The 21,207-nt window shown below is 40.1% G+C and overlaps 1 protein-coding gene and 1 long non-coding RNA gene across 7 annotated transcripts in view; one reads left to right on the top strand and one right to left on the bottom strand.

Moving 5' to 3' along the window:
- Positions 1-21,207, top strand: part of LOC124160105 (ras-GEF domain-containing family member 1B-like) — a 445,667-nt gene that overhangs the window by 406,916 nt on the left and 17,544 nt on the right. For all 6 annotated transcript variants that reach the window (XM_046535849.1, XM_046535850.1, XM_046535852.1 and 3 more), the window contains 3 exons: positions 3,758-3,960; positions 8,122-8,273; positions 16,097-16,169. In XM_046535849.1, the coding sequence (XP_046391805.1) occupies positions 3,758-3,960; positions 8,122-8,273; positions 16,097-16,169 (428 nt within the window). The remainder of the gene's footprint in view (positions 1-3,757; positions 3,961-8,121; positions 8,274-16,096; positions 16,170-21,207) is intronic.
- LOC124160107 lies at positions 14,078-15,106 on the bottom strand. The gene is made up of 3 exons (XR_006865078.1): positions 14,745-15,106; positions 14,429-14,658; positions 14,078-14,344 (listed from the first exon to the last, which is right to left on the bottom strand). It is a non-coding gene; the product is annotated as an uncharacterized LOC124160107 (long non-coding RNA).

Here is a 21,207-nt window from a genome sequence, read left to right on the forward strand (position 1 = left end):
AGTGATGCTCTTGTAAACTGATTCTTTCACAGAGTAATAATTTTTTACGTGGTTGTCATTGTTGCCTGGAATTAAGTGATATTTTTCTTGGAGCCTATGGCATCGGAATCGACGGCATTGGTATTGGTAGAATCAGAACTGAAATGTGAGAAACACAATTGGGATTGGAATTGCTAAAATTTTGGAATCGACCCAAGGTTCTGAAAAGGAAATGAAGATAAAAATATGGCAGGCAGAATTAATTTTATATTTTGGGGTGGTCCCAAAAGTTTCAGAAATACTTAATGGTTAGGCATTATATTTCACAGAAACCTAAGGAGTTGCCATAATCACTGTGCAAGCGTTTTGAATTCTTGAAATTATCATCATCACTGGTCAACAATCCTAGGATTGGTTTGACGCAGCTCTCCACTCAGTTCTCCTATCAGCTAATCTTTTCACTCCTACGTACAGTGGAAGCCCCTTATAACGAGTACGGGATATAGCGACAAGCTCGAATTAGCGACAGCTACCCAAGGAACCATTTTAAACCCTATGATTTATATGTAAAATAAATTCGTATTAGCGATAATGGCTCGATTCCTCTCTTGCGCCATTCGTAATTACGACAGGTTGACTTTTTGACCACGTGCCACATCTCTGGAATTCAATGCTTTTAAAACGGCATTTTTTCCGCCAACGTCGACGTCTACATGTTCCGTATTCTCCTATTCTTCTTTCCTTAATAAATTTTTCGAGTACACATTTCATTGCTCTTTTGTCATCTCCCTCCCGCGCCTCCGCAGTGAGGTTAAAAATTATTCCGCCCGTCTGCTAGCACCATGGCTGGTAAACGCAAGTCCTTGGATTTAAAAACCAAAATGAGAATTATTGCAGATCGTGAAAGTGGAGAGTGTTCAAAGAGTGAAATAGCGAGGCGATTTGGAATTAATACATCGACATTGTTCACTATTTTATAGAAAAAAAAAACAAATTCGTTCGGCAGTGCTTAAAGAAGGGCGTCCAAGCACTCAAAAACACCTGCGGCCCGGAGAGCATCCGCAGCTAGTAACTGCTCTTTTCTCGTGGTTTTGCCAGCAAGGAGCCGCAGGGATTCCTATCACCGGCCCAATGATGAAGGCTAAAGCTGAGTATTTGTGTGAGAGGCTTGGTGGATGGATGGTTTGCACGATTTAAAAATAGGAAGGGGATATCCCTTCACAAACTATCCGGTGAATCATCAAGTGTTGACGTTATTGCTGTGGAAGGCTGGGCTCCGGTCCTTAAAGACTATTTGGACAATTACAGCCCCTGCGATATTTACAACGCGGATGAGACGGGCATATATTTTAACCATCTTCCGGACAAAACTCTCGCCACTCGAACGGACCCCTGCAAAGGAGGGAAGAAAAGTAAAGACCGCGTAACTGTTCTTTTATGCGCCAATATGGATGGTTCAGATAAGTTAAAACCTAAAAGCTACGAAACATAAATATTGCTAACAGACAGACAAAGAGTGGACTTCATTTATCATTTGTCCTTCTATTTATTTGAAACAGTTTTAAACCTTTCCACCGAAGATAATTGATATGACTAATATGCTTTTAGATGCCGTAATGCTGTTCGGTTTCATGATTCCGATAGCATTTGAGTCGGCTGTTTTGAAACACGATAGTAAACCGTTCATACAGGCAGACTTGAAGCATAAGAAGATTACTTCCACCTTCATTCCGCCGTTAACCTGAAAAAGATAGAATCGCGATGCTCATGCGGAACCCTAAAATTTTATCACGCTCCTTTCGTCACCCAATTGCAGTAGCCACCCATCATTTTCATTACTACTCGGAAAGATAGAAGGTATGAATTTTTGAACAGATTCCGAAGTTTTAGCATTTAATAGTCTGATGCATAGCCATAACTGGTAGTTATGACATGTATATTTGGAGCATCCAAGAAATAAGGATAATAACAGCTCATAATGCACAGTTCAGTACGAGTGAGTCTGAAGCTGGGACTTTTAAAATCGACTTCTTAATGCCTCGGCATATAGCATCCTGCATAATTACATATGATTTGATCATATACTGCAAGTGAATATGATCATTAGTGAATTAAATGTTCAAAATAATGATTTAAAACGGCTATCATGCTGCAATTTTCGCCTCTCGGCAGAAACAGCCGTGGTGACGCCTGATGAGTGATTTTTTTGTGACGATGTAATAGCATTCGGTAACAACGACAACTCACTATAGCGACAGATTTCTCTGTTCCCAACAGCTGTCGTTATAAGGGGCTTCCACTGTATTTCTTCTCTTTCACATCTCTCTTTACTTGTTCCATATATTTTGCTCGAGGTCTTCCTTTTCCATTCTTGCCTTCCACCTGTCCTTCGACGATTGTCTTCATCAGGCCATCATGTCTCAATATGTGGCCTGTAAGGTTGTTCCGTCTTCTTATTAAGGTTTTCATGAGGCTTCTCTTCTCTCCTACCCTTCTTAGGACTTCCTCGTTGCTAACTTGGTCGATCCATTTGATTTTCATCATTCTTCTGTAGCACCACATTTCAAAGGCCTCTATCCTTGCTTTCTCCGCTGCGGTCATTGTCCATGCCTCACTTCCGTATAGGAGCATACTCCAGATGTAGGTTCTTATAAATTGTTTCTTTACATCCATATTTAAGTTTCCCGCTGTAAGCAGGTCTCTCTTTTGGTGGAATGCTCTCTTCGCCTGGGCTATTCTGCTGATAATTTCTTTCTTGCTTCTCCCGTCACTAGTTATCTTGCTTCCCAAATAACAGAATTCATCCACTTCTATCAGTTTTCGCCTCCCTATTTTAATGTTGGTCTTGACTTCTTCTCTTCTGCTGCATACTAAGATCTTGGTTTTCTTCGTGCTTATTTTCAGTTGATATCTACTCATTACCCTAACCATATTAACCAGAATATTTTTCAAATCCTTCTCTGTTTCTGCTATAAAGGCTATGTCATCGGCAAATCTTAGCATGCTTATTTTTTCTCCATGGATATTCACTCCCAATGCCTTTTCTTTGATTTCCTTAATGGCTTTTTCAATGTATACGTTGAAAATTACGGGTGACAATGTACAGCCTTGTCGCACTCCTTTCCTAATTCTTGCTTCTTCACAGCTGGGCCCTGATTTTATCACGGCTACTTGGTTTTTGTATAAACTGTGGATGATTCTTCTGTCATTATAAAGAACCTCAATTTCCTTTAGGATTCCAAGCATTGTGCTCCAATCCACGTTATCAAATGCTTTCTCTAAGTCCACAAACGCAACGAATGTTGGCTTGTTCTTTTCCATTCTCTTTTCTATGAGCAGTCTTAGGGCCAATATTGCTTCCCTTGTGCCTTTGTTTTTTCTGAATCCAAATTGGTCCTCATCCAAGTACTCTTCTGCTTTTCGTTCTATTCTTCTATAGATGATCCTTGTCAGTATCTTTGATGCATGTGTAGTGAGGCTTATGGTCCTAAAATCTTCGCACTTCTCCGCTCGTTTCTTCTTAGGAATAGGGATTATAATGTTCCTCTCGAAATCCTTTGGTATCTCACCTGTCGTGAGATAGTGATGATATGAGTGATGTTGAAATTATGTGTTTGAAATTAGTGGATTGCAGTCTGATTGTGTCGGTAATAGATTCTGTCTTCCAGTCAACAATAAAAACCAATGTAATACCTCTACACATTGCTCACTTTTTGTGCAAAAGAGGACTTGGGTCCGCAGTATGCAATGAATGATGTGCTTTGTTTCTCTACTTTAGTGGAGCAAGGTGCCTTCTGCCAAGTTCTCCATCCTTGAGCACCAAATGGACCCCTCGTCGAATTTCAGCAGCTATCGCTCGACTCTGAAAGCAGCCATGTGGAGGTCAGCAGGTGCAACAGACGAGCGCCAGAGGATTGTCATCCCTTTCTTCTCACTGCTCGTCAAGGACCTCTACTTCCTCAATGAGGGATGCTCCAACAAGTAAGGTTTTTAATTATACAATTATAACAAAAGGAGAGTTTGTTACATAAGATGTTAACAGAAATGAAAGTTTTAATATTATGTATTAACAATAGTGATAATTATATTTATTAGCTTCATTAGGATAAAACATCCATGAGTTTCATCAAGATTCAATACAAAGTAAAGTACACATGCTCTACCATGTTGCATACAGTAAACTCTTATTGTTATGAAGTCCACGGGATCGAAAAACCATAGGTTTGTTATGATGAACTTTGTGAGAGCGTTTCTTTTAGGAATCATCGCAAAAAGACATATCTTGCCAAAATTCCCTGTCTCTTCAATCTCTGTGCATATAGTCTTGCTGTGTAATAGCCTCAGAGTCATGTGTATGATATAGGCATTTAAATAATGAGCATATACAGTAAAACCTTGATGTATGAGCAAGATGCCTTCTGAGGCCTTGTTTGTAAGTTGATAAACCTATGCAAGGCATTGAAAATGTGTTTATCCTGCAGAGTGCAATTACAATTTTGTGTTAACTCACGATTGTGAGAAACTGATCTGGCTGCGCATGCAACGCAGCTGGAGCAAAAAAAAATTCGCTGTCCACAGGAAGGAAGAAGGCTGAACATTGGGGCGGATCAGAAAAATCGATTTTTTTCAAATCCATGTGGCTCAATGAAAAAAATGTTTTGGAACTGATCAAAAATAAAGCCTGAACATTTAGAGACCTCTAGGTAAACCACGGACGTTTGCTCAAATGCAATTTAGAGGGGGAATGTCAGAATTCGAAAAGTTCAATATTTTATGGTCATTCCCTATAGATTTTGTCGAGTCACTCTCTTCTAGGTCAAAAATTTTGTGCATTTTGATATATCTGCCACCGTTGAGCCACAAAATGCCAAATTTGAGTCCGCGTCCGCAAAGAAAATATTCCAATGTCTAGGAAGCATCACGGATACAAGAACAGCAGGCCGATCCCATCCCCTCCCCGCTCACTTCTCCCCCTCCCTCGTCGCAAATACAACAAAATTCATCCTGCGTGTGCTGCTAGGAGGGCGTTCATCTTTGATAGTATAAATTAGAAGATGGTAGAAGGTAAAAAAGGATGTTTAGTGAGACGACATGTCCTTTATTTGGTGCCTCGTCTGCATTAAACAAATCAATGTTACCAACTTTTAGAGAGGTGATGAAATATTAAAGATACGAGAATGCAGGCAAGGAGCCTACTGTCTATGAAGAGGCCTTTCGAGTGGCTATAAAAGTGTGAAATATACATACTAAAACCTTATTTTTCATTTCTACAAAATAATGTTTAAAAATACAATTCCTCAAATTATGTGATTTCACTCTTTTGGAGCACAAGCCCGAAATTAGTATTGGAAGTAAATGATTTCGACTTCTGTACATTTGACTTTCATGCATGTTTTCAGGAATGCATTTGTGTGTGAAAGTCCGGGACCACCTGTATAAGGCAGTGGAAAACATCAGTTAGAAACTCATTTAGACAATAATAACACTTTTGTGCATAGTAATACATGTAATAACACTTTTTACGTATTCTTTTATGTGGCTTTGAATTGAGTCAAGGAGGAAATGAAATGGATGGTGATACGAATCTTATCGTACACAATGGGATGGGATGGACCTTTCAAACAGAGACTGTAATGGAGAGAATTGGAGTGTGTGCATTTTGTTTCAGGAACATGTGTTGTGGTAGTGTAGGCTTCTTTAAATTATGTGTGCATTACTATTATTTCACTCTATTAAAAGTATAATAGCAATTTCGGAAATTCATTGTTGGATACCTTTTGGCCTAATAGGTGACTCATGCAGCAGTTGACTTCCGAAAACAGGGAACTTTGAAGCGAGTCGGCTAAAAAAAAGTCAGCGGGCGAGAAATTGTTACTAATGTTACTATACCACGGCACTGGTATGGTAGTTCTATCTCCTGGGGAAGATTCAAACTATGAGCCTGTCGTTATTAGTCATCAATGACACACATATATTTTATCTCATTTTTGCCAAACAGTGGAGGTGGGAAAATTATAAGTCAGGACTGCGATCTTCAAACGATCAATGCGGGAAAACGATGCTTCGGGGAACAATAGATGCGGGAAAAAATTACATTGTCTTTATGAACTTTATTTAGGACCAGGAATGGCAAACGATGGATGCTGGAAAATAATGAATGTGGGAACGATAGATATCGGGGTTCCACTGTAATTCCGATGATTTTGCGTCTGATTTTATTCTTATATAAAGATCGCAGAAAAAATTGAGCGAGAGTGAAAACCATGCACAGATAATCCGTAACACGGATATACCGCAGCAGCCGGATAATCTCAAGTCTGCTGTACATTTAAAAACATAACTGTGTGAATTCTTGTTATTGAAGTGTGACTGTTGTCATACTTGAACTTATTGTACATACTTGTTTTTTACTGAATCCGGTTGTGTTTTTTTTTCTGGTATTTAACCTATGCTGTTTGCTATTATGTATCATTGTCCTTATGTATCGCTTTTGTTTTTCTCCCTTTGACGATTTCTATGTTACTTGCTAACTAGCAGAAATAAATCATTACCATTATTATTATTACTGGTATTCTGCTGAATAAGATCATTAAGATTATGTACATCTTAGCATCATTCCAGATTACCGCAAAAGTTGCCCGAAGCAATGTCCTCGAAAAATTACCTAGATTACGTACAAAAGTATAGGAAGAAATAAGTAGCCTCTAGGAAAAAACTGAGTTGAGGCTTGAGAATGCATCAGAACTAATTGATTTTGTCCCAGCTTACTCATTGGCTCTACCCAGTGGCAGAGACAGGATTTTGAAATGGGAGGGGGGGGGGGTTTGGATCCTTTCTGGGGTGTATATAAAGCTAGGAGAAAGGGGGCCGTGGAGTCCTCTCTCGAAAATTTTGGGACTCTTGATATTGATACAATGAATTTTAGGACTCATTATAGTATTTTATTATGAGCATTTACAGTGGAACCTCGTTAAAGCGAGTACGGGCTATAGCGACACCCCCGCTATTACGAGAGATAGCCGATGCACCGTCAATTGACCCTATAATAAGCGTGTTAAAAATTTCGTTTTTACGAGACCCTTAAGGTGTTGGCTCTCGCCATAACGAGGGTTTCACCTCCGGAAGACTTTCATCAAGACTCCTTAACCTCTGTAATTGCTAGCGATCTGTTAGAAATGAAGTTAATGGAGTGCTCAGTCTCAAATTTATGTGGTAAACTGTCGTTCGATAAATATAATGATTGACGAAACAATGCTTTGCATGATTTTATGTCAGTGTGGCACTTATAAATTGTTTGAATAGTTAGTCGTTATTTGAGTAAGGAAATTTAGTGATGCAAAAAAAACATCGCCTTTCGTCTGGATTTATGCTTACGTTGTCGGATAGATGTTTATCTGTCGCCGCACCACTCCTGTTCCTGTATATCTGGTTGCAACACGTATATTGGCTATTATTTGCTCCACCTCCGGTAAAGCGACAATTCGCTATAGCGAGTGTTTATTAGTGCACCGTGGGGTGTCGTTATATCGAGGTTGCACTGTATTAAAATAAAGTGTATAAATTGGATGAAGTAAAAGCTTTAAAGGCTCAAGCTGGGGTTGTAAGCCGGAAAACTCCCCTGTGGCTACGCCACTGGCTCTGTGTCACCTGAGCCTAAACGTATTGCAGGAGGTAGTGTTAGGACCTGTTATTACAAAAGAAGGTGTTCAAAGTGAGCTGAACATTTTGTTGCCTTTTTTTTGCAAATTATCCTTGGACTATTCAGAATGAGGCAATGCACTTACATGATGGAGCTACCAATGACCATTGAAGAAATGCTGATCTCTTCTTGTTAACACCCAATATTAAGCTTTGTAAATAAATGGTAGTGGATGGTGATGCATGATGGAGTTGCAATCATGGGAAAGCAATATGTATGACCTCCCTTGATGCACTGAAGAGGTAATTTGCAATGAACCCTCTAATGTTAAGGTCATGTTTTAAATACATTCTCATCTTCATAAATTGAGGCTCATAAAACAGGTGCTCATGTAATATGAGCAGCTTTGGTTGTAAGAAAGTGAACAGTTGGTCTCTTTTGTTAGAAATAGCCTCCGATCTAATTGCATAACGTAAAGTAGGTAATTTTTTTTTATTTTTTAGACTTCCCAATGGCCATATAAACTTTGAAAAGTTTTGGCAGCTTGCAAAACAAGTCACGGAGTTTATCACTTGGAAGCAAGTAACATGTCCTTTTGAGAAGAACCCCAAAGTCATTACGTTCCTTCAAGCAAGCCCTGTGCTCACCGAAAATGGTAAGTCTCTCAATTCTCTCTCTCTTTCTTCTTACCTTTGCTGTTCGATACATTCCATGTAGTTATTCAAATAAAGAAGTTAAAAATGTGTTTAGAAGCAAGGAGGAGGCCAGTGGAACCACAATATGTATTTTTCATTCCATCTGATTGTTCTATCTGTGCTAGAATAAAAGGGATGTGGCGTGGGGTTGGAGAGCAAAGAATTAGTGCTATGTTCGGAAGAAAATTTAACTGGTTCTTGATACCGGCCCGGTTCTTGATTGTTATTCTTACCTGCCTTATACTTTTGATTTTGTCCGTTTCTTCCCTTTGGCTCTTCCACATTGTTTTTCTGGTGCTCAGGACAGTCTTGAGAAAAATGGCCGACCTGGTGACACTTGACCCTTTGGCTCCTTCACGGGAAGTAGCTTTTGCCTCTACAAAGGCTTTGAGCATTTATTTTTCGCCCTGTACGGAGTTGTTTCTCGGCAAGGAATCATCCAGGTAGTCGCTTCCTCCACTTAATGACCTTTCCTAGCGGGGTGCCGGACCCTTTCCTCGGCAACTGGGCAAATATAATCCTCGACCCTTTTCCCGAAGGCAGCCCATCACGGCATACTTTTCCGGTCAGTTTATTGTTACTAGTGTGATTTTAATTTTTTTTAATTGTTACTATTGCAGTAAATGTCAGTTCATCAATGTATACCTTTCATTTTGCAATGCCTATAGAACTTTTAAACGAAGTTCTACGGTTATTTTCACGGTTTTAAGCAAAAGGGCATTATATCATAGACCAACTAATACTTTAAAGGGAATGACATCTTTCAATGTTCTTAGCATACTTCTAGGTATTTACGATTTATGATATTAACGTATTTTAGATCCATGATGCCCAAATGCACACTCTCCTCATTCGCGTCTGCTCTCCACGAGTTCTCTGAAAACATGAGAATGAAACATTTCGATTTTTTTAAGAAGCATGTTTTCCTGAAAAATTCTCATAAAACTACTTGAATCTTACAAATTTGTAGTTTGAAATGGCTAAATTATATTTGTGAAGCAATTTTCCCAGTGCAAGCAAAGTCCCATCCAGGAAATTTGCGTAATGCTCCACTCGTCCAAGTAACTCTGAACACGTCGAGAACTTAAGCAAAACTAACGAAAGCTGTAAGGAACCAATGAAAGGCACTTCAAGAAAAAAATCTGGCTGTATAATTCCAAGAAAAAATGTAATTCCACCGAAACATTATTTGAAAGAAAATCCTTGCAGGAGGAGGAAAGGGAATGTGTACAGAACATTTACGGCTAAATTTGAATACACGCCAAGAAAATTTTGAAATGAAAATGAGCTATTCCGAGAAGAGTGAGGTTATCATCTTCCACATACATATTTCAGTAGAAGGCTATTTTCACCAATGTACTCTTGGGTGTGCCAGTTGGAGGTTTATAAGTTTTTCCAAGAAAACATTAATGCACTTATGTGACCCGAAGTAAGCCCGTGAGTTGCACAGGGCAGATCACCTTCATGGATCCTGACCAGAGAACCAAGATATGAGAGTAATTGCCTGGGTAGAGCAGTTCTCTTCCCATTCATGGTATGGGATGCATCGCTCAGCAGGGTTCTACAGAAACCATCCCTGGTATAGGTAGCAGAATGCATACAGGGAATGCGTACAGGGAGTTAACGGTTAAATTTGAATATACGCCATGAAAATTTTGAGAAGAAAATGAGTTATTCCGAGAAGAGTGAGGTTATTTTCTTCTATATATTTCAGGAGGAGGCTACTTGCACCAATCTACTCTTGGGTGTGCCAGTTGGAGGGTTATTAGTTTTTCCAAGAAAACATTAATGCACTAATGTGTCATGAAGTAAGCCTTTGAGGTGCACATGGCAGACGACCTTAATATAATACTCTTGTTTGTGGGGTGGCCTCAGAACGTGGGGTGCCCCTCCCTCCAGTCCTACTTCATAGTGGTCGTCAGGTAGTTCAGGGATATCATGAATCATAGGATACTCGTTTCTCAGTTCATCTGATGATATACTGTCCTCTTCACTTTCTTCAGAGCCAGAGTAGCAATTCAGGGCAATAACTGGTTCTCTTGGCAGTCTTTTCTTGGGTCGCCTTCAATGGGAATTGTTTTTCATGAAAAACTGCGTCCCTCCTCATATTGGCCTTGTTTGTTACGTACTGTCCCCTCCACATGATCAAACATTCCCATCCAGTCGGTGTGGACCACCTCGAGAGGCCTACTTACTCTTGAGTTGCTAGCATGGGATGGCTTCCTTGTCAACTTCCCCTGGATGCATATTTCGAATCTCTCTCTATCTTCTTTCTTTATGCCACTCGGCACATGGATTTTGCTTATTGTGTCCTTACTTGCATGACAGAATCTCTTGTACCAAGTTTCCATGGAATTCACTTGCATTGCTACGGAAGGGAGTGCATTTTCTTACCTGGCTGGTATGTTTCAATGCCCGAAATATGGTCTTCCCCTCCATCACTGCTAGAGCAGTTCCTCCTTCAAAAATGATTTTTCCACTGTTCTTCATCAGTCGGTGCATGGATAGTAGATTTCAGTAGAGCTTAGATACATACATTACTTCCGTCAAGATGATTTTCCTCTCTGATATCACATCAACAGTGGCGACGCTTTGGACATTTAATCTGAATCAGTCACCAATTTCTACAGATCCCTTTCTTGATGTGTCCAGCTCCTTAAAGGCATTTATGACGCTGCATGTGTGGTCAGAAGCTCCAGAGTCAGCAAACCATTTCCCCTGCACGCATGGGCATCACCTCTCCGCACAAAAGAGTATGCCTTTCACTTCCTTGTCCCGCTCATCTTTCCTTGTACGGCTGGCCACTGATACTTTGCCATTGGCATCCTTCCTTGCCAGTTGCTCCTTGAAAGCGAGTCACACTGGACAATGCCTTGCCAAGTGACCAAGTCCGTTGCATGAATTGCAAGCACTTCAATTGACTTTGGCTGTGTTCTCCTTTCCATTTACTTTGGGAACAGTTGCCACCCTGACTGTCATGCCACCCCTTGGATGGCCTCTCATTGGATGCTGCCTTTTGCCTCGGCTATCCTTTCCTCCCATTCTGCTTGAGGATGTAGTTACCAGTTTTGACCTTCTCTCCTCCATCAGCAACCTTCCCTTAACATTTCAGGACGTATGGTTGCCAAGGTTACCTTCAAATGATCTTACAAACGAGTCGTACTCGGACAACGGTAGCCCCATGAAGAGAAATGCTGTGAAACACTGGTCGTTGATAGGAAATCCACCCATTCTCACCTTTTGGATGAGCTCGTGCATCGTCAATGTATACTAGGACATTGACGTACCAGCTGTCTTATCTAGCTGTGCCATTTGCTTGAAGAACAGCATTGTGTGAATAATGCCCAACACCCCATACATTTGCTGTAGTGTGTCCCATGCTTTTTTCGCGAGTTTGAATTTGCCGACATCATAAATTGTGCAGCTATTCAGAGCATGAAATATTATGCCGTGTGCCTTTCGTTTGATTGTCAACTGTTCAGGACTGAGCCCTCCAATTATGTCGTCTTCATTGTCATTGTCGTGGACGGTGTCACCAAACACCGGGTCTATTGCATTCCAGCAGTTTTTGTCGATAAGCTTGGCCTCCAGTCTCTTTGACCATGGGTAGTAGTTTGATTTATCGGCATTAAAAGCAATTTCAATAACCTGTTTCAATTATTAACTAATTTCTTCCTTATCAGTTAATTACACCAATAGCAGAGCGTAGAAAAGGAACTCGAACGCCTTTCTTTTCATTTACTTTATTTACAGTGCACAAAACAAGGCATAGTTACACTTAGCAACAAAGACAATAATGATGAACCAAACTTACTACTGGTGATATTAATATGGACCATGTAAACAAAACATAAACAATGAAAATCACACACTCAAACATTGCTCCCTCCTCTCATATTTACTATTCTCATCTATGCCTCCAAATTTGTTCAATCAATCTTCATGAATTGCTTTTCTTTTCAATTTTATCTATTTTTGAGCATGATTTACTAATGGTTAAGGAGCCTAATTAAATTATTTCCATTGCTCCAAAAATCTTTTTGGCATTATGCTAAGTATACTGTGACAAACAGGTTTGCGTCTGTGATAAAGTAGAGCAGGAAACACCTCAGAGCAGGGGCGACGTGAAAAAATGAATAAATTTTGGGAAGCGAAACGTACGGGATAATTGGAAGGGGAGGTTGAGGGTAAGAGACCACACGTATTCATGGGTTGCGAAGACAAGAAATGCGTTTATTCACAAAAGAACATGATAATTAAAGTTAATACTCAAAATATGGGGAGTAGCACTTGAAATGATGTTAGTAGGGCCGGATTGTCAAGGATCGGATACAAAACACAAAGAAACCAAAAATCAACTTGATAACATCAAAGTAAGTTTAAAATGAACTGCATTTAAATCTTCCTGCAGGGCTTAAAAGTCCACTGCTACACATTAGAAATTCAAGGTTCACTTATTGTTCCAGCGCAACTTGAAACAGGGGGGAAAAAGGGGAGTGGGGTTGGATAGAAAAACGTTCTTGACACTGCTTCGACCGGGGAAAGTGGTGAGGGCACGGTTTATTACTGCACCTTGTTCGGGAACACGAAGTCACACGAGGGGATGACGAGGCCAAGCAGACTTCTCATGAGCTCGTGATGGTTCCTCGTTGCATTTTCCAGGCCGTTGACTGGAGAGTTGCCAAGGTGCTTTCTCTCTCTCTCCGATGCCCAGTGGCTCAATGCTCAACTGACTCGAGCAAAAGCCAGCCGTAGTTGCCTCGGGAGTATGCCGATCATTTCTGTCTCCCCGATGCCAGGTGGCTCAATCTCGTTAAGCATACCTCGTGAGAGGGGAAGAGAGGGGAGGGCAGTGGTTTTCATTTGCGCGCTCTGTCGGGTCATGATTCACTCACATCGTTGCGTGGTATTCAAAAAATGCTGTTCACACGTACACAAAATAAACTAAACTTACTCTAAATAAACTTAACAGCCAAAAAAAAAGGAAAGGGTAGAAACTGGGACAAGTGCTCCCCATAAATAGTAGTTAGCGCTGCCGTTACAATACAAAGATGATCTCAGCATTCTGTTTGTTATACCAGTTTTTTAATATTTATATTGTTAATCAAATTATATTCTGTGATAAAGAGAAACCAATCAACGGTTAACTTCCGAATGAATTGCTCATAAGATGGCAGTGGTTACTAACTTCCCAGTAAACACAAAATGCTTCAGATGCGCATCAGATGCGCTTCGCGGCAGCGCTGCAGCTGCGGCGAAGGCGCTGCTGCAGCGCGTCTAGCACTCCCAAACTTCCCTTTTTTGCATGTCATAAGCGCTGCACAAGCATGTCATACGCGCTGCACAAGCATGTCATAAGCGCTGCACAAGCATGTCATAAGCGCTGCACAAGCATGCCAGGAGCGCTGCGCTAATGTGCCACGATCGCTTCAAACGCATGTCCGAATCGCTGAAAATACATTCCTAATGTGCCACTACTATCGCCGCAAAAAAAGGTAGAACGCTGAACTTTAGGCATTTGTATGAAATTCTGCCGAAGCTCCACAGGGTCGTTTCAGATATCGTTGTACTCGTTGTACTAATGATCCATTGTTGTAGTCAAATAAACAATGAGTTGAACGATATCTGACACGACTGTCGAGCTTCGGCAGAATTTATACAAATGCTTAACGTTCAGCATTCTACCATTTTTGCGCCGATAATAGCAATCTTCAAGTACTACTTAAGTATGTGAGGGGCAGCAAGAATTAATTGAAAACACAGGTTTGCAATAAATGATTTTATTAATGATTACTCTGTTTTAAGTATACATTAGAGTACTGATTAATGATAGACATAATACACGAAGACACTCACCCATAATGACACTGCATATTTTCGTTCCCATAAACTTTTTCTTCTTCATCCCCTCAACTCCAGACTTTCCGGTGAGGCAGAAGTGCTTCGCTGCTTCGTCAGTGAATACAAAATATAAAATTTTGTATACTGAGGGTTGCTCCTCATCACCACAAATGCGAGCAATTTGAGTAACCTGTAAAGAAAAATATTATGTAATCAATGGAATTCTGGTTGAAATTATCATAAAAGAATTAAACACAAATGATTGAGGCCTTACCAAATTATTGTGGAGAGATACATCCTCTGACAGTTCCCTCTCAAGCTCCTCTACATCATCCAAAGTTTTAAGAGGGAATTTCCGGTTGACGGAAATGCTCTCTTCATTCACTACAGGCTTGGACTTTAGCTCTTTCTTTAATTCTGTGAGCATGCTTAAAGCCATGCTCACCTTCCCATCTAATCTCCTGTATCTCTTTTCCCATATCTTCTCCTGAGCTTGCATGAACCCTAAAATTTTAAATGTGGAAAGGTTAGTTTACAAAGTGACCTTTATGTCAGTACTTATATAAATAAATACATGATAAAAATATTACCATACAACTCTTCTGCTGTTGCCGGCCGCTTAGTCTCTCTTTCTTTCCCACCAGGTGCTTGCGGATCTAGTTGTTTTCCTGCTATGAGAAATGTCCATTAATTTTAACTCGTGTACTGCATAATACATCATCGCGTCAGCCCATCTCGTTAGACAATCTTTTTAATATTTTACTAAAAAGGTTGGCTAACTAAAAAATTTTGAGCTGCGAACTTTTCCTGTGACATGCGTTACACATTTCCTATTTCACTATTAATGGAAACCTATATAATCAATATTTAAAAGCTTATATCCAATGGTTCCGAACATAACTACGACCACGTATGTAAACAAAAACACAAAGTCTTAAAATGTGTTTATATTCACCATGCTAGAATGCCAATTCTACCTAATTTCAAGGAGAATTGAATTTAAATTAACTAAAATTATACATTTTAAAAGAAGACGATAAATTCTTACCTATTAAGAATCCCCAAGGACGATCAACAGTTCCACAACGTTGGCCGCCATAGACTCAGTAAACTTCCCAAGCACCCTGGTAAACAATCGCGTAGCGGAGGATTGTTGCATTGTTGCACAAACTCGCATTAGCAGCGTTCCAGCAGCGGGCTGCAGGCATGCTTTGCGCATGCGCTGTTGATGCGCTGCAATTGCATGTTTCGCCAGCGCGCTGCGAAAGAGCGCTGCACAAGCGCTGTTACCGCGCTTCATTGAAACGGAAACGAACTTGCAGCTGTGAAACCCCTGTGCAGCGCTGCTGCAGCTATTCGTGTTTACTGGGTTAGTGTGTCAAACTGGCCTCATTTTTCTGTACCCAAAGATTTAATGCCATAAGTGTTTACTTGCATATTTCTTGAATGTAACTACTGCATTTGCAAATTATTTTTTGACTCCAGTGACTCTTAGAGCAAGTGAGAGCTTATTGAAAATATTTTAGCAGGTCCTCTGGAAACAGAATAGTCAATGGCACACAGGGCTGCTGCTGTGTGCACCCTCTTTCTCTTACATTTGGATGGGTCACATTCTGAAATGCTTTTCTATGTACTCATGAATGTGCTTCATCAATATTTGAAGAACATATTTATTGATTATACAGCTTTGGAAGTAGTATTTGTCATTAAAGACTTGTTTTTATGCAAAGTGTGTGCTTTGCTTTTGACTAATAAGGATAAACTCTGCCTCAGATGTAATTGGGTTAATATATATGAACTGTTCTAAACAATTCCCTGGTTTCTCTATAATGGTTATTTCAGTGTCCTATCAGCAATTTTTACTTTCCTGTGCCTCTTTTGTGTGAGACGATTCTCCAGTAACGTGTGAAAGTAACACCAATCAATTTTTTTTTTGTTGCAGCCCTGGCCATAGCATCTTTTGAATGTGAGCCACCTGACAATAACCACGAAAAGGAACGGTATAAAACGTTAAGGTAAGAACAAGGGGTGTGCCTTCGTCTTTGGCTACTTGTCCATACAAATGACCTACATGCATATATACAGTAAAACCTCACCTTAACGAACTCCCGCTAAACGAAGAACTCCGTTCAACGAACAAATGCTATTGGTCCGGCCAATTGCCTATGTAAACACATTAGTGAAAAACCCCGATGAACGAACTCCTCTTTTACGGAAACTCCCGATCAACGAAATGAAATTTCGGCGCGATCGAGTGAAATTCACCTCCCAATAACCAATTTTTCCGGTTAAATTTATATTTTCATATGAATAATTTAATATTTGTAGCGTTGGAGGGCAAATCAGAGACTTCCACTGAATAAGCCAATCAGAATCGTCATTATTAACCGTAACCATAGCCTTCCGTCGTGTGTTTCCGCCGACCCCAACTCGCGGCTCGCGGCGAATTGCGAAAAATGTTAATGCTGACTTTCGTAAATAACTCAATGTCCCAATATTTACACGCTCAAAGATAAGATATCTAGAGCTATGTACTTCGATCGCATTCTTTTGACGGTTGTTTAAGATACTTTACAGAATTACAACGCGTAAATTCCGAGAAGCATTTTTTTTCACTCGCCGCCATCTTGGATAACTTCTTTAAAATTTAACTAAATTACGGAAGATACAATGTGCGCGCTAGAAGATGAAAGCCAAAATTTGCATCTCTTAATTATCTTTAATGTATGACTCAGTAGTTACTCTTGTTTCATTCACATTGTTTATTTCAACATCATCTAAAAAATAGTAGAAACTTTTGCATTTGACGCAATCTTGGATAAAAAATATTCGCACTTAAGACACGAAAGCCAACATTTCCCATTGATCTAGATGTTACTTGAATTGAGTGCTTTATACTAAAGGTCAGTCTCTGTCTGTCGGCGATTGTAGCGATGTCCTAACGTGATGTGAAGCGGTGTTGATTTTCTCCTGAGAAAAAGGTTTGTGACGGCCGTCAATTGTTGCATGAAGAAGACGACACAGTCTAAACATGCCATGTTTAGACTGGGCCAATGGTGATGCCTCACCCCTGTGGTAGCAGCAAAAATCCATGAATGACAGCGGGATTAATTCAGCGGTGGTTGGCGGGAGTTGATGCACTCATGGGGAAAGTAGATTTCTTCCTCGATCGCTGCACAGGCCCAAACATAGGACTAACAATAAGAAATGTGCGTGTTATTTTCTTCCCCCCAACTGCAATAGCTAAGTTGCGACCTCTCGACTGAGGGGTCATTTCTGCGGCAAAGCGGCATTACCGTCGGATTTTAGTGGAGTTTTTGGTTTGTCGAATGGATGTAAGGGATCGGCGAAATTGAAGAGGACCATTTTGCTGGTAATGCAAGGGCTTTGCAAAGCTTGGAAGCATGTCGCACCTGTCACCATATTTAGTTATTTTGCAAAAACCGGGTTTGCAGTCAACAGCATCATTATCGTGACTTATTTTACTTCAAGAACTCCTGCATGAGGCCTTTCAAGCTGTTTTCTTATCGGGAGTTGTCAATCCGGTTTGCAGTCAACTGCGACCACGCGATGGAGAGTGATGACGAAAGCCGTGAATCCTGGCAGGGTCTCTCAAAAGTCATGAATATTGAAGGGTCGTTTGATGAGTTCACTAGAATAGACTCAAATTTCGTAATCCGCGAAGCCAGCGAACTGAGGGTTGCAGAATATAATTTCTAGAAAAATCATTTTTCAAAATCGTGACGTATTTTACTTCGAGAACTCCTGCATAGGGCCTTTCAAGATGTTTTCTTATCGGCAGTTGTCTATCCGGAATGCGATGGAAATGATGCTAGTACAATGAATTATTTACGAAGCCCGCGACCGCAAATATTGCTATGGAGTATTCTGGATTCGACTACTATAAAGAAATGCTGCCACCCACTGAGCTTTAATGGGTCGACGAAAGTCGCACTCGCGCCGTTATGGTAGAGCGATCTTAATTTCATGATGAAGCTATAATTGGCGCTGTTACTTTAACTTTATATTAGTAATGGTCAAATCTATCGAATTCTTAATTTTTCAGTGTAAACTTCGCGAATACATGTACTCTATTTCAAATATTGAGAATAAAGGGATGGCCTCGCATTCACCACTACGTTGCATACATTTTTGAAAACCGATGAAAAAGCACGCGAAGTGATTGAATAATACGAACTGAGGCTACCTAAATGTGGTCTATTGCCCGCGATTTGCATTGCAGCTGAAGAAATAAGCACTGTTTTGAAGTATGCGAAGGGAGAATGAAGATAACGCATGCAGACTTGCTTCAATTTCCGAGCCCCTAGGATGATGCAACGTGCGTATCACCTCCGGGGAACGAACTCCCGATCAACGAAACGGCAAAATTTCGGTCCCTTGAGTTTCGTTTAAGAGAGGTTTTACTGTAATAGGCAAAAAACCGTCATACATCACTGAAAAACTATGGCTTTCTTCCAAACTGCTGCTGGTACATGTGCCCTTTCTTCAATTTTTGATTGCCAACTTTTGGAGGTGAACACCCCATGGGGTTGGAGAAAGATAATGGCAATTGCCTCCAGTGTCAAGTTTGAAGTGTCATTGTGATGCTTATGGAGATTTAAAATTGACTTATACTACTGAGTAAGAAATATTTTGATAGCATTGTTTATTTTCTGCCCTGTCACATTTTTTTGTGCTGAGCATTTCATATTGATCATAAGTGATTCTATTAGCTCATTACAATGCAAGCAGGAAATCAAGGTGGAAGCTTGATGTCCTGCTTGAAGGCAAGGTAAGAAGGCTTGAACAAGATGGAAGAAACACTGTGGAATTTTTCTTCACCTTAGATCTCAACATCCTCTATATTAATAAATCTTCAATTCATGCACCCACATAAAATTACCCATACAGCACAAATGGTCGCAAACTGGCATATAGGGTGTGTTACACGTATTACACGTGCTTTATCTTGTGTAAAAACTGTTTTACCCAAGTAAAAACAGAATAAATCTGGTGTATAAATGGTTTTATGTCAGCTAAAAACTGGATAATACACATGTATGCACAAGTATAATACACATAATATATACACATAATGTATGCACGGATTCCGAAAAGGTAGATCATGCGAAACTCAGCTCGCGCTCTTTCTTCACGACGTTTTAAAATCTGGTGAATCAAAAAGACAAGTTGACGCACTATTTCTAGATTTTAAGAAAGCTTTCGACACTGTACCTCACAACAAACTTTTATACAAATTACAGTCATGCCGATTAAACGAGACAGTTGTAAACTGGATACGCGACTTTCTCAGAGATCGTAAACAAAAAGTAGTTCTTGATGGAATTAGCTCTGATGTTGTAAAAGTTACATCAGGTGTTCCACAAGGAAGCAAAATCGGCCCCCTGCTGTTCATTATATACATTAATGATCTCTGCGCCCGCACTAGCAGTAAAATAGGCTTATTTGCTGACGACGCTGTCATCTATCGCAAAATTAGTGATCACTCTGACTATGAAATTCTATCATCTGACCTAAACAACGCTCATTTGTGGAGCCAAGAGTGGGGACTCGAACTTAATCTGAGCAAATGCATGGCGTTACATTTCTTGCGGAATTCGTCCAATTCTAACCATGTTTATACAGTGGATGGTATTAACATAAAGGCAACAGATGAAGTGAAATACCTGGGAGTAACGATAACCTCGAACCTCACGTGGGGAACACATATAAAGAATATTTGCGGCATAGCCCTGAAGAAATTAGGATTCGTCAAGCTTATTGTGGGAAGATTTTCGGATGAGAAAGTGAAAGAAAGGTGCTATTTCGCTCTCGTCCGACCGCACCTTGAATATGCAGCGAGTGTATGGGATCCGGTGCAGAAAGACTTAATCCGCGAACTGAATAAAATACAAAGGAAGGCTGTGCGTTTCGTCAAAAACTGCTACGGGCGTACAGACAGCGTTACCCAGATGTTAAGCGAATTAGGCTGGGAGCCATTGGAGACTCGGAGGCTGCGCGCTAGGCTTAGATTGCTTGAACAATTGAGAATGGATATCATCAAGAGCGACACAGAGAACATAATATTAGAGCCACACTATATTTCCAGATCCGATAGAAGCGATAAATTAAGAGAGATGTTTTGCCGAACAGATAGATATGGGAATTCGTTTTTCCCCTGAACCATAAAGGACTTTAATAAACGCTAGTATCAACCTCGTTAGAGTACTTCATTTATTTTTAGCTGTTAACGGCTGGTGTCCTAACACCCCCTGCCACACGCCTTTTAGGCGGCTTGCGGGGTATTATATAGATGTAGATGTAGAAGTAACCCAATAATGGGACCATTGTAGTTATTACTTTCTCCACCAGGGCTAGGGCTTCTTGAAATAGTATAGTTGATGACTGGAAAATGGCAGTGACATGCAAACGGTGGTACTTCACTTATACAGGTAATGAGGCATACGCAACATATTCGTTCAAAGAATTTCATTTATTGTCTCAGGAAAAGGTTCCTCAGTATAAAATACAGTAGAATTTGTTTAGTACGTTTTTGTTGTACAGTTTTGAACGTACTGTAACCAGGAAAAAAACGTCCTAACAAGGAAAGTAAATATTAGCAGTCGGGGTAATTGCAATCTGTGGAAAAGTCGTCATAATTACAATTACTATCGGTAGTTCTCGTAGGATAGCCTTCCTGAACTCTTTTCACTTTTAAAATCGAGAAAATGAGCACTACATTGAAAAACAATACCATGTGAATAAAAATCACAATGTTTTATGGATTTCCAGAAGACAATTACATGAAAACAGTGTCTATCTCCCGTGATGTATCCTATACATGTATTTATATAGAAAGAGGACAAGTGAAGCTAAGGTATTTCTTCTTTCTCACAGCGTACTCGGATAATATAACGACAATCCTGAGTATGTCAAATGGTTGTTTATGAACATTGTAAAAGTTGGGCAAAATTTTATTGACCTTAAATTATGGCAACAGCTGTACACATTCACTTCTGGAATGATACCATATCGATTATTATATCGATCGAT

Source organism: Ischnura elegans, chromosome 6, assembly GCF_921293095.1.
Source record: "Ischnura elegans chromosome 6, ioIscEleg1.1, whole genome shotgun sequence".
Taxonomy (NCBI): Eukaryota; Metazoa; Arthropoda; class Insecta; order Odonata; family Coenagrionidae; genus Ischnura; species Ischnura elegans.